The sequence below is a fragment of the Patagioenas fasciata genome, chromosome 13 (genome assembly GCF_037038585.1).
Source record: "Patagioenas fasciata isolate bPatFas1 chromosome 13, bPatFas1.hap1, whole genome shotgun sequence".
NCBI lineage: Eukaryota > Metazoa > Chordata > Aves > Columbiformes > Columbidae > Patagioenas > Patagioenas fasciata.
In genome coordinates this window covers 12445304-12460129 of record NC_092532.1, presented here as the reverse complement: position 1 = coordinate 12460129, position 14826 = coordinate 12445304, and the positions used below count along the sequence as shown (strand labels likewise).

The following is a 14826-nucleotide window of genomic DNA, read 5'->3' as shown; positions in this document are numbered from 1 at the left end:
TGTAGTCAGAAACAATACTATTGACACAGCATAAAAATATTGTTTTTATCATGTTTCTATTTGTATCACAAGAGTAAATATCTCTCAGGACTTCTAACTGAAATTTGAAGGCTCAAGAAGTTTGTGATCATTCAAGATAAGCTTCAGACAAGCCTGTAAAACCCCTGCTATTTCTTTTGTACACATGCAGAGCACCTCGTGTTGGTGTAGCCATAGCTGACATGAGCTGTGCAGTCACTTGAAGTCGTTGTTGTTTTTAAAGGTAATGCCAGTTTCTGTGTTTTTCTTGTATTTTCTTGGAAGATTTAAATGTATTTGTCGTGTAAATACACAGATTTAGTAACACAGAACTGATCTGTGTTCGTGATTTAATACAAAAATTGTGATGCTGGTGAATCAGAGAAAAAGAAAGTCTATGTGTGTGGAAACCCTGTCTGAGAGTAATCTGGTTGTAATCCCTGTACCTGTGCAGTAAACAAAATAATCTGAACCTGCAAACTTCAAATTGGGGCCTGAAGAGGTACGTGGATCCCTGAGATACGTGCTGGTTCTGCTTCATTATCCTTTACCCACAGCTTTAATCTGAGCTTGTCCCTGTACTTAACTGCTGTAAAGATTCTTAACAGCATTGATAAACTGTGTTTTCATGCTGTCCTCTGGACATCTGGCTTTGGAAGAACGTGCCAGAGTTTTGAGTTCTACCTTAGTGGCTCTTTGCTCTGGTTTTGCAGAGTCAGATACAGCAGGTGGCTTTGAATAATTTCCCAGCCAGGGAATGCCTGTCACCTCAAGGAGGTGGAAATAAATGGAAACAATATTGCCAGAATTAAAAAAAAGAACAATGGGAAGGAATCCTGTTTGTACAAATTTTCTAGGAGAGAAACTGAGAAGACAGGTAAGGGATAGAAAAGAGAAGAAGTGGAGAATAATAATGAGGAAAAAGATGTCGCAGACAGAAGGGGTCATGAAAAACAGCAAAACTTTAAAAAAGCAGGTAGGAGGGGTGTTAAATAGATGGGAAATTTGAATTCAGAAAACAATAAAGGAATGTAAAAAAAAAAGCTCTATCTGTTCTTACAGGTTTCCTCAAATTGTTCATGCCCCCTCCCTCTGTTTTAGTCTCTCTTTGCAGCCTGTGGCACGAGTCTCATAAAACTTTGCTAGGATTATAATGCAATACCTTGGCACCAATCTCTCTTGTTTATGTGTCCATTAGTTCAAAGCCACAGACAGGCAATTTATTGGGTATGAAAAATGTCACCTGTGGCACCCTCATTTGCATTTGAAAATTGATTCTTGTCACACTGGGGTTTTAGGACAACCTTTTTTGGCAGCCAACATTGCCACAAAACATAATAAAAATAATTATGTGACCACAAAAGCAGGCAAGGTTCACTGTAAATTTTAAGTCTCTATAGAACTGTAGCTGGCAAGGCATTATTGATGAGATTGTGAAAGTTACCTGTGGTAATCATTCTTGATGATTTAATATTGACACCTAAACTTAAAACATAACTTGTGATTGCTGGCTAAGTGTATGACAACATAATGGTACTTGATTATGTTTAGTCAAACATTCCAGCACGATAGCAGAATATTAGAAATGTCAGTTGAAGAATTGATGAACTATTAATTAAGATTTTAAAAGTGATAATTACTGAGCTAAGGAATGTTTTTTAAGAAAGTGCTATAAAACACCTTTTGATGATCAGTTAAAACATGTCACCTACTTAGCATTTTTTTTTTCAAGTGCTAAGTTAATTCATTTTCTGCTTCCTGATGCATTTGGGTCTTGCAAGCTTTTGTGTCTTCACTGGTGACATGGTTAATGTACATGAGAAGATGTCACTGTCCATTGTGATACTGAAAAATCCTATTAATTATCAGTGTTAAGTTGCTCAAACACTTTCATTAGTTATTTTGGCAAAACAATTCCCCAGGGTGAGGTATATTTATATAACAAATTCCTCTAAAGCTGAATCAACCATAAATGGATTATGCAAACTTGTTTCCTTTCTTGTAGATAAATTGTTTTACAGCGGTGTTCATTATGAGAAAGTTCTTTGCCCACTGTAGTACTTTATCAGCACAGAATAATCTACAGCTTCAGTTTCAATGGTAAAAAGACACCATTCTTTTATATGAATGCAGCTTTTAATCTTAGCTCAGGATGTTGGTTCTTTTATTTTGTTATTTTCTGCCTTATTTAACAGACAGGCAAAGAATGGTGATTTTTAAGCTCATATTTCTTAAACCAAGTTTCTGTATGCAGCTATGAAGGGACCAATGTACTGTTGAAAATGGATGAGCATGATCTGGCTGAGAGGCATGTTACAGAAAGGAAGAAGAAAAAAAGTGATTATTTGGTATTTAAGGAATGTGTAAGTTTTTGTACAAACATTGAAAGTATGCAGTGGAGAAATTCGGGTTCATTGAAGACTTTGTTTTTCCTAAAGTAAAAATGTATGCCTTTGTTTTCTAATAAAATTAATATTTAGTGTTTTAGTATTTAATAACGTTGGCATTTGAATAATATTGAGAGAAGTGCTGAGGACGTGACACAACTTTTGGCTGGTGCTGTGAAATGTCTTTACTGGGATTTATGAGATAGGCTGTTAAACAGTACGCAAAGACTGTGCATACATATTTCACATTCACTCAGTGCTGTTTCTGCCAGCAGAAGGATTTGATCTTAATCATGGGGTAGTCGTAGTCCACCCAAAACTAAGCCTGGTTTATATCTCGGGTGGCACAAATATTTTGCACTGATGTCAGGCTTCATCTGCCAGGAACACTTGCTGTCAGTTGGGACCCACTGGCATTAGTTTCTAGCAGAGCTACTGGCTTGAGAGGGAGTACCAGGAAAGTGAGTCAGAGACTTGACCTCACTAGTGGTGGGATGAGACATGCTTTTGGTTATCACAAGTGCCACTAAAAGGTCAGAGCCAGTACCTTTGTATTCTAATTTTGCATTATAATTCAGGGAAAAAAACAGATATATTTTTTCCTTTGCAGATGGTTTTACTGTCCATCAGTCCTTGCAGCCTGAGTTTAAAAATTTACTGGAAAAAAACTACTGTTGTTCTCTAAGTATCTCTCAATCTTTTTAGCAGTATTTCCTCCTTCACAGTTTGTTTGGTTTGGTCTTCATGACTTTGGTTATATTTCGAATGTAGGCTTTGTAGTTTATAGAAGTATCCTGGATCACAGTCTGAGAGTGTGCTCAGTAACATAGTTTTACCATATTTGGTTCTCTCCAACTGAAAGAAGCAGCCTCTGCTAGTAAAATTCTATATTTAGTTTTGAACTGATCGTTTTGCTGTTATAAATCATTGCATCCACAGAGAAGAAAAACCATTGCTATCAGTGGAGAAACATTTAGGCAAATACAAGTGACTCTTTTACAAAGTTAAAAGAAGCAAAAATGTGTGAGTTTCAATGTTTCTCGTACTGATAGTGTCAGCAGAAAAAAAAAAAAAAAAGATTCTACTGTATTTCCATATGGTCTACAATGAAATACTAGGAAATACTTTCCAACCTTATTGAATGAGCTGTTACTGACAATATGAAAGATCACTTCTTTTTCTTTGCTTGCACAGAACTCTAAAAAAGGCAAATAATAATTGAATCTCCATGATTTTTTTTTTTCTGACCTATCTACCTATGCTTTAAACAAGGAAAGTACTAATCCCTGGAAAGCATTAATTAATAGAAAAGGAACCCATTGTTTTGATGTAGATAAGTGGTAAAATGAATTATTGCACAGGTACTATTTAATTCCATAGCAAGACTCTTCAAAACTTTCTTCCCATTCTTTTTGTTTCTGCGAATGATCTTTTCAGCAAATAAGCTCCCTAGGCCACGCGCTCCACTGATTCCGTGCAATTTCTTTTTTAAAAAATGTTTTGTTTGTTTTTGCAGTTCATGTCACTAGTTCTCCAAGTGGCACAGACATTACTTCCCCTGTCAAGTCACTCAGATCAGAGATAACCTTTTTGTTTTCATCTTGTGCTGTAAATGTAATAAATCAAATCCTTGCCAAAAGCAAGTTTTGAATTTTATATCATGAAATTTACATTTCATGCTCTGTTGCTTATTCACAGAAGCAATCCAATCTGAAAAGAAAAATAATACCACATGACTTGTGTAACTAATACAGACAAATGTTTCTAAGCAACTGCTTGAGCAATCTGAAGATCAAAAATTACTCATCTGAGAAACTTGCGTATAATGGTAGATAATGTATTTGTTCACAGATTTCAAGGTCTGTTAATGGACAGTTTGTAAACTGAACCAGGGACAAAAATGTATCAAATTATGAATGCTGCAATATATTAACCTGTCTCTGTGAGATAAGTTCAGCAAAATAAAGTTAAGAAACTGATACTGCTCTTCACTCTGCTCTGAAATGGTCAGGCAATAACAACTAGAACCTTAAGCACTAAGCTGATAGGTTGATTTTTTTGCAGTGCTACATTCAGATAACAAAGAGTAAGGTGCAAAGAACATTGAATAGCAGAGTAGAATTAATTTTCTTACATTCTGTGGAAATTCTGCACTTCTTAGAAGCAACATGCTGTGCATAATCTGATATACACAATGGGGCTTTGGTCACATTTTGAAGTAGAACATTTGCACTTGGCATGTGTGATGAGAACTGAAGAATTCATCTTACAAATTCATAATACCATTTAAATACAGTCCAGTCGAGATTCTGCTGGGGCGAGCTGCATGATTGATAATTATGAGGAGTAGTGAGATTTTGCTGATTTAGCTCAAGCTGCGAGAACTCAGGTTTTTAATTCTAGGATTCTCCTGTGTCAGTAAAGGCAACAGACATCACTTGTCTGACTTTAATGACTTCGGTGACTTTGGGAGCAGGAAAATGCGTGTAGATAAAAATAAAATTTATCTGACAGAACTGAACAGACATGAAATATGAACAAAAAAGCAAAGTGGAAACTAAGGGATGTGTAATACTCTGTTTTGGTCAGAGCTCAGGTTTTTGAGAGCATTTGAATGCATCACACCTTCTTTAGAAAGACACTGGATTATGAAACAAGAGACCTGAGATCTATGAGGTGTAAATGCTAAAATAATGTGGTTCACTGGCAAGTCTCTGGAAGCAGTTAGGCCAATACTGAATCTGTAACTTCTCTATCCCCTGTGAATGCTTTGACCTCTGGACTATCTGTCCCTATTCAGTCACTTCACTGTAGTCAGTAAGGAGCTATGGATTGCTCCAACCCTGTTCTGACAGCTTAGAGATAATTATTTCTTTTAAGAACCATGGATTTTGCTTCCCACTGACCGGAAACCCAGCACCTTGGCCTGTGGCCAAGGCCACAAAAATAAGGCAGTAGGAGTGGCAGTGGAGTTGCCGAACAGATGGCGCGCAGGATGGGAGGAACATTGGATCTCTCTTCTCTTGGCCAGGAAACTTGAATAAAACCTGTTTACTTGGTGTTTGTGTAGGTGGTGACTGTTCTCATCCCATGGAGACACTCACTTAAAAGTCAACAGGTGTGAAGTAGAGAATATAAATATTTCTGTGCTACTATAGCTACAGGTTGTTAGGGTAAAATGCTCAGATGCAAACATATGAATATTAATGATATACAGTATTGAACTATCAACGTCACTTTTAACGTATTGTAAAGCTCTCCTCGACTTTAGTTTCAACAGTTATAATCCAGAAAAAAAAAAACCTTCAAACCATTGTAAACTATAACTTCTGCCATTTTAGGCTCTTTTTTTGTAAAGTATGTGGTGATTAATATTGTTAGCAGCTTGATGTTACAGCTCATGAATCATTGATCTGTTCCACTATAGCAATTAATTTACTCCTGATTCCTGACAGGTCCACTCTCTGAATTTCCTGAATTAGACTTAATTGCCAACATGTGATTAATGAGAAATGTGAGAATCCACTGAGATGTCCAAGCCTATGACTAGGGTCTCCATCTTACTTGCATAACTTTTCTTTCAGAAATGTTCAGCAAAAAAGATGAGTGTTGATTTCCCACAGCAAAATAGATACAGCAAAACCAAAACAATGTTGCTATTTTTAACTAGCATATTTTGCAAGTTCTATAGAAGTTGGACCAAGAAACAGAGTTTTGAGTGCATGACTATGTTTTTTAAGTGTCTTATTAGTCATACTTTTAAAAAAGTTGTTTTATTGTATGTGGATTTTTAGGTACCTCTTGTGAAAGTCAGAACTTCACCTATGTAGTTTCTTTTTCAGTAATACTATGTGGGTCTTTGAGACTGTTCAGACTAATGAACGGCTTAGAACTAATAGGCATTATCCTGCGAATTTAATTGGGTCGCTGTTGGGGAAACAAATAACACAGGGCATGTTCAGGTCTTGTATTTTCATCTTTGACAAATGTAGTCGAAGTCCAGTATCAACTTAAGTACAACTCACGTAGTAATAAGATGCTGTCCACAAGACACTACAACACTGCTTTGTATCAGAGAATAGAATTAAGCCTCTGGTATCAGACAGTTACTGTCTGATAGTTTGTTTGTATTGAAGAGTAAAAATACAGCCCAAGTTGTGAAGTGGATTAATACACTACAATTTCAGCTCTTTGGACTCAGTTAATGCCTGTTAATTAAATAGTTCTGAGTAGCTGGACCAAGTGGTGAAGTGGATTAATGCGCTAACATTTCAGCTCTTTCGACCAAATTTCAAATCCAGCTTGGTGACTGAGGAGTTTTGCCGAAGCCTACATTTAAGTGGGCATTTTGTCTTCATCACAGACGACCACTTCATTTGTCAGTCTGGCAACTCCTGTGTAGGAAAGCACAAAAATGCCAGTTCTGTAGAGCACCATGCATGCATAGTCAAGTATGATATAGTATATCCAGACTTTTTTGTTGTGCAGATCTATGATCTCAACATAATGCATTTCTGCTTTGCAGTATTATGTAGCATATTATTTTTGCTTAAAGTCAATACAGCTCTGGTTTAATGGAAAGGGGGAAGGAAGCAGTGCAGGCACATGACTGCAACATCAAACTACATGCAAGGGTGTACCCGTACTAATGGAGAGAAGAAAAGTATTGAAATTCCCTTCCAGTTAAACTGTCCTTGATCACTGCAACACAAAATAGACTTCTCTCTTAATAAAAGTTGTCTAGTTTTTCAGCATGAGGGAACTAGCACTTTTTTTGCAGTACCCACAACCAGGTCTCCTATATGTAATCTGTGCTGTGCAAAGAGAAGGATTCACCTGGGTGTGCCCAGCTGACTGCACATGCACAGTTTAGGTTGCCAAAGCATACAGGGCAGGGCTGTAGGACATCCAGTCAGTGTCTGCATTGTAATTTTTACGGGGTTTTGTGAAATCTTAGACCAAAGGCTGAATTTCTCATTTCCTGCCCTGCCCTGCCCCAAGAATTTTATGAGATTAATGGGATGGATCAGGATTAGTGATATTATTGTGAGAGAAGGAAGAGATGTTTAATGTGTGTATCTGTTCAACATGAAATGAATTAATTCACATTTTAAATAAAGACCTGCTTTAATTTAAAGTAGAGAAACAATGACCTGGAAGCTTTAGAACCCGTGGGTCTCATGATAGCTTAACAACAGACTTCTCACTCTGCTCTCCTGCTTCTTGAACTGCTGCTTACACCATGCACACTGAGTTTAAAATGCCACAGTTGTGATTAGACAGAATTTATACATTCTTTGAATTGGCTTGCGTGGCTGTGCATTGGGAAAATGGCAAGGGAGGGGAGAACAGGGTCCTGTTTGTGTTATGGTGGAATTTCGCCAGTCATTCCTTGTGTGGCATTGTGAGGAATTGTTCTTGTCTTGAGTGAGTTGAAGGACCTGTAACCAGAAGCGTTCCCAAATCTACCAGGGTTTCAGAAATTTTAACACTGACTGTGCTTTTGGTGGGGGAATGGAACTAGTTATCTGATAAAGATGGGTGAAATAGGGAAGTCTTGAAGTTCTAATGCCAAGATGGATGTTACTTAAAGAAAAGCCTAAAAATAGGAAAAATATTAGGCTTTTGGAGGGGTGGGGGGGGGAGAGGCGGGAAGGAAATTTGAGATGGCTTCAGTTTGGCTAGAGTTGTATCATTGGTGTTCAAGAGAAACAAATTGAAAATGAGTGTTAAGGAATGAATGTTTTCCAAAGAAAAATAAGACTTGCAGATTTAGACCTGGAGTGAGACAAAGTGAGGTGTTATTCGGGAATGTAGGAGGGTCACAGGAAGAACAGAAGGATCATGGAGAGTTTAGAAAAGAATAGCAAGGTAAATAATTAATGTTTGGAATTAGATGAGGGGTTATTTCAAAGGAACTGAGGGATAACAAGGAATATGTGACAACAGAGCTTTAAAAAACTGTTGGGGAGCAGAACTGAGGTTTTAATTGTAATCACAGCTTGGAGCCTTGTAGGTAGCAGGAAGAAGAGTGTTTTATGCATCCGTTCAGACACGGGACTGCAGATCTATTAAACAGTATACATGACTTCAACGTACAGCGTTATTGCTTTAGGGTGTTGTGAAATTGCTTTTGTGCAGCACCGTTATGAGGCAATGAGTTCCATAGCACTTGAGCAATCCAGAACATAGGTATAAAATGTGTTAGTTTTCTTTTGTATACTTGTAGCTGGCTGGCCTGCAGCAAGATGTAGAAAGCTGTTTTTCCAAGGTAGGACAACTTTTGCTTTGAAGAAGATTTATTTTACATAAGGAATAAATTTTCTTTATTAGAAATGGTCCTTCTGTCCTAGAAGTGAAACACTGAACAGCTTGTTCATGGCTGCTTGTGTTATTCTCAATTTGGAGTTGTCAATTGTCTGCTCCTGATCCACATGTTTTGTGGCTTTATATAGGTTACTGCCCCACCAAAAGGGTTCATCTTTGATTCATTTATCATGTTCTGCGTGTTCTTTGTCCTTCTCGCTCTGGAAATCAGAGTGTTTTCAACATGTGTGAAGCTTGCTGGGGGTTAAAGGTAAGCTCTCAAATTTTGGGTTCCTCCAATGTAAGTGAAGAAAGAAGTCCACTCGGTGGACTTAGTAGGAATATTAAGAGTAAAAAGTTCAGGCTTTGTGTCCATGCTGTGCAATGAGTTTTTGCATATGGTTGTGGTTAACTCCCCAAAGAATCAGATTTGTAAAAGGTTTTAATTGCTTTGGAACTCCACTATGTATCTAGTACTATTTTCAATAGCAGTTTGGTATCAAAGCCAATGGGATATAATTTTATTAAAAGAAAAAGAAAGCAAACCCCCCTTGTTTTCAAGGTGATTTTTTTATTACAGAACACTTTTCTTAAGACTTCCAGGCTTTGCCAATTGCATAAGCAAGTGCTTTCCTTATTTACACTACATTTATACTTAAGGTGCTGAAAGTTTGGGGACATCTTTAACAATTTTGAATTTTTTCTGGCATGCTGTAGAACTCTGGTTTTGTTTGCTTTGCAGCCAGTGTAAGCACAGTAGAAATGGGGATAAGGGTATTTTTAATGGTGATAAGTGATGTGTTGTTAGTGTATCCTGGTGAAGGCAGAGGCATAAGGTCAGACACTGTCTTCTTCCTTAAGCCCATATTTGCAATGGTGTTTGACAGATGCAGTCAGTCAGCGCATGTTTGGTTGTTTGTGTATAAGGGATATCTCATTATATTTAATGAGCAGTGTGGAACCAATGTAAGATTTCCTGAAAGAGGGGGTGATTCACATATGGTTCAAAATGAAAATAACACTCACAAAATGATGGCAAGAAAAGTCTGAAATGTTAATTTAAGAAAAGAAAAGGCACTTGGTTTTCATTTCTGTATTATTCTCAGAACAGGTAACTCCCATGGTTAATGTGTACAAAAGAAAAGTTAACGGCACTTAGTCCATTATAATCTTGGAAAAACTTTTCCCTGTCACAGAGTAAGGCAGGTGTGAAGAGAAATGAAACTTGTACTTGAATAGAAATGGGACTTTTCCATCACAAAAGATACTGCAGAGGTTCAGGGCAATAATGGAACGTATCATTTCACAAAGCAAAAGTTCAGATTCATCTCCACGATAGTTGACATTTTGCCACATGCGCATTACAAAGATACTTTACAATAAATTAGCATTAAAATAGTTACGATTTACACATGACTGAATGATTTGAACAAGAATAATTTTTTTTTCCTAATATGATCTTGACTTCTCTAAAGATAAAAGGAACCTCCATCATTAAAAATACATATAGCACAGCTGGCTGAATGGCACAGTAGCAAAGCTCTAGGCTGAGGTTACCAAGTGCCTGTGACGTTAATGGGTATGTCGGTGAGCTGCCCCTCTGTTGATATAGCAATTATAATGGTAGAAACACCTAGCGTAATTAAATCAGGTTCCACCAGCAATTACCCAGATGGTTGTATCTGACCACGCTTCACCAGCCTGGAGGCTCATGTGCTCTGACCAACCTGATTCTCTTTAGCGTGCCAGACTTTAGCTGGGTTTGTTCTTCTGAGGTGTACAGTGTGATTTTTAGGGTGGCATTTACAGGCATTGAGGACAGGCTAGTTTTGAGCAGATGTTTGTGTGTATGCCATTGACCTTCACAATTCTCAGCTTAATTAATTGAGTTAATTATTTGTTTAAACAGTTGTTCTTTAACTTACAAGTAAAGTTCCAGCACATTTCTTAAGTTTTCTTATTATTAACAACATGAGAAAGTATGTTTCTGTTTTGCCACATGTTTTAGAAATCATTCATTATCAATGCTGCTGTTAAAAACAATATTTTGATGATAGAAATAATGTACATAAAGCAACTAAGTGTTATAGCACAATTGTGAAATTTCAGCTGAGAATTATATAAAAATTATTTCTTCTGAAGTTGATCTGCATGCAGTTTTAGTTTTTCAGTCTCATGTAGTGATGTTATTTTGTAGGAAGACTGGCATACCACTGAATACCATGTCCCATTTGCTATTTCAGAGGAATTTTGCTTGCAACAAGCATTCAATTAATTTTGCTTATTTTTTGTATTTGGGACTGACTCCATTTTGTACCATTGAGCTTAGTGTATAAAAACAAGTGAATGTCAAGAAACTCAACCACTTTTCTGGTCACCATAGTGGATTACAGTTTGCCACTCCAATGATGATTCCAACCCTTATTGTGACAAATTGATATCCGTATTCAGCCACCTTATTCCCATGACAAGTTCCAATGAAATATTCTTTGCCGAGAGTAATGGTGCCTGCTGCTGGATAGTGACTTGGCCATTCATTCAAATATTCAAGTACTGCAATGCTCCTAAGAACCACTGGTAAAAAGAAAGAAAACCAAAAAAGAGTGGAAAGTTCTCAAGGGATCTAAGGAAACTGCAACTTGTGAAGCATCATAGTTTGGGCAGACTGGCATCTTCCAATAAAAACCTAAACTAAATGCTGGAAAAATGAGGAGACTGCTTGTTATTTGCTTAATGTGAATAGGGAATCACGCTTTGTTGCCACTGAATCAGCATATTGGGTGCTGAGCTATTGCTGTATTGATTCCGTGTCTTGAAAGGGAATTTAATAAATTAAAAAACAGTGTAAAAGCTGCTTATGGTAGGAAGTGAAATGATAGTTGGATTCTGATCAGATAGTCTGCTGTTCATGAAAATAGCAGCTGAAAGATAGTGATTGCAGATATGATATTGTGATAAATAGTAAAAGTGAAGAACCTGGTAGGTTTTCTCTCTTACCATTTTGATTTAAAAAATAAAATTGGAAAAACATGTCATTCTAAGCTCTCCAGACTTCTGGCACTCAAATACTTGTCTGGAGTCAAGGCTGCTACAAAGACATGGCAGGTACTATAGTCTTTGATCAGCTGGTTCCAGCGAAGATGGCAGAAAATTCATTTGTGGGTTTCACTTGTGTCAAGGGACAAAAGACTCCTGTTACAGTGCTAGCCTGATATTGTAAGAAAATTTGAGGGAAATTTACTAACTCTGTCTAGAGTAGTTTCATATCCCTTGTGAGTTGTTTCTTCAAGAATTAAATAGATGAATTCAGTAAAAAATGTTATATACGCAATATATTCACCCATGAATGAGAATCTTTTCAGTGTTTTGACTGTTGAATCAGGTGCTAAGTGCACATATAATTTCAGATTCCTTGCCTTCTGTCTTATACTGATTGAGGATCAAACCATCAGTTGCAGTTGCTTGGCATTAAGCAAAATGTTCTTTTCTCTGTTCTTTACAAATGGGGAAATCATTATGATAACCACAAACAGAACTGAATTATTAAACGTGTTGGTGAAGTACTCTTGATCTTTTCTTCCTTTCTGTTCACCAGCCTTCCATAGTGATGCTTTGGCTACTCATATAATCTGTTGTGTTCCTGTTAGACACCAGGGGATGATGAGAAAGAGAGAAATCATCATAAAGAAATCATTATTTAAAAACTAGCAGTGAGATTTGATCAACAAACAGCGTGACACATACTCAGAGAAGGGCTTGCATTTCTCTACCCAATCTGCAGAATCTTCTCCATGCAACAGACTTGTTGTGCTTAGAAACAAAAACACCCAAACAATACTATCTTCCCTTTTTTTGTGTGTTCCGAAGACCTGCTAGGAAATCTGGATTTGAAGGCCTTAAGGTCCTGCCACCCTGCTGCTTTCCTTTAGAGCTTTGCTCCTTTGTATTAATGACTGCAGTGTTCACTCATTGAATATATTTTGTCCTTTTCTTCCATTGCTGGACCTTCTGGGAAAGTGTAAGGGTAACCTGTCAGGAAAAAGTGATGAATTAGTTGCTCATGTATCTATGACTACCCAAATTGGGAGTTCTAGATACTGAATAGTCTGAAAATACCTTTTACTCCTCAAACTGGTATTGAAAGAAACGTATAACATTCAAGGTCAGGTTGGATGAGGCTCTGAGCAGACTGATCTGGTTGAAGTTGTCCCTGCTCATTGCAAGGGGAGTGGACTAGATGACATTTAAAGGTCTTTCCCAACCCAAACCACTCTAGGTTAAAAAGAGATGTAAATCTGAATAAGTGTCTTGCACATTTCCAAAGCGTATGCATCTTGGAGTTCTGCCTTACATTTTCGTAAGGTGAAGGGAAATCACAAAGGTGTGACGGACAGAGGTTTCTAGAGGCCAGAGGTCACTGCAAAGAGTTTGCTGTACCTCATAAAATGCTGAGTTCCCCGAAGCTCAGTGAGAACTAAATACTCCAGAAAATGCAGCAGCAAAAGGAAGGATTGTTTATTAACCGCTTCTATTTTTGTTCTTTCTGTTACAGTAACATGAAGTTTCACCCAAGGAAAACACAAACCAAAACCTAAAACAAACAAACACCACACAAAGAAAACCCACAACTGAAAACCAGACACCACATAAAAAACATCCTGCACAACCCCGAAAAATCCTCCTAGCTGATATTCTAACTTACACCTGGGTTTTGGTGTCTATTTTTATTCTTAAGTAACAAACTTCTGGTGTTTATTGACATTCATTAGGTGGGAACAGTCTCAGCAAATTCACCTGTAAGTGAACTAGTCTACAGGAATACAAAATGAATATGGCTTGTCTACTGTCACTTTAATAAGTGCAATAACCTGACAGATTTAAATAAATAGTTTGATATTTTATCACTAATTGCTGGAAAACATGTAATACAAAACTTAGAATCTGGTAGTTCATGTTAATTTTACCTAAAGATGCGGAGAATGGAAATAACTGAATATTATTTTGAAAGTATTTGTTCTTTTTATTTTTTTTAGGAAATCTTTAAGATAGAAGGCAACCTTGGAATTCCAAGACAAAAAAGGGCTATTTTGGCAACTCCAATATTAATTCCTGAAAATCAAAGACCACCATTCCCCAGATCTGTTGGAAAGGTAAGTCAAGGAAGAACTGGTTTCAATTTTGATATTAATGGATCTATTTATTTTAAAAATTTGTAATGCCTATCATGTTGACATTAATGTCCCAGAGAAAATTAAGAAACATAAAATTGAACAGAGAAGATTGTCTACAATCTTTTCTGTCTACATTGTGTAGACAGATGAAAATGCATGGCAGACTTTAACAGGATATGTTCTAGTAAAATGCATTGATCAGAGATGTGAGTAAATATCCTACTTCATAGTGTGGATTATCTTATTTCTGTTCTCCAGACCTAGAAGGAATTCATAAGGTATTACATGTAAAACCCTGTTTCATTCATTCCTTAGTTAATTCCTAGTGTCCAAAGACAAAATAGGCAGATTTTTTCAGTTTTATTTTTTGTTGTTTGCAAAGGTCTGACAAAGAAGTGGAAAATTCTTCTCACATTGCAGACAACCAGATAGAGTTCTAACAGCCAGTTTTCCAGAACTTCAGATAGATATACAGCTTGTATATACAAAATCATTAAAACTAAAATATCAATAGTTGTTCAAATGGCCAGTTAAGCATCAGAAATTGTAATTACATGAACCTAGTTTGCTTTTTGGCACATTTCAAACAAGGACCCCACTATACATTGCTGTGACTTCAGTAGGTGTTAATGACACGACAGCCTATAGAGCTGTGGAGTCTATTCCTAATTCCCACCGATATCATTGGTGCAGCTAAATGCACAGCTTAAGGGCAGAATTTTACTCTACGATCGATGTGTAATTTAACCAGCTGGCACCTAGTCAGTTATTTTAATAATTAGGAAAGTTTATTTTCCTATCAGTAAAAAGAGAGAATAATCTCTGGAGCTTTAATTTTCTTCCCTTCCCTGTCAATAATTTAGACTGTTCTCATAGATTTCTTGAGTTTTTCGGTCTTTCTGAAATATTTTTTTAATGTGTCCTAAAGTTTCTAAAGCCATTTC

At 36.9% G+C, this 14826-nt stretch overlaps 1 protein-coding gene across 2 annotated transcripts in view; it reads left to right on the top strand.

Annotated features, from left to right (window-relative positions):
• CDH13 (cadherin 13) overlaps positions 1-14826 on the top strand; it is a 459967-nt gene that overhangs the window by 181450 nt on the left and 263691 nt on the right. For both annotated transcript variants that reach the window (XM_065848060.2, XM_065848059.2), the window contains exon 4: positions 13745-13861. In XM_065848060.2, coding sequence (XP_065704132.1) covers positions 13745-13861 — 117 coding nt within the window. The remainder of the gene's footprint in view (positions 1-13744; positions 13862-14826) is intronic.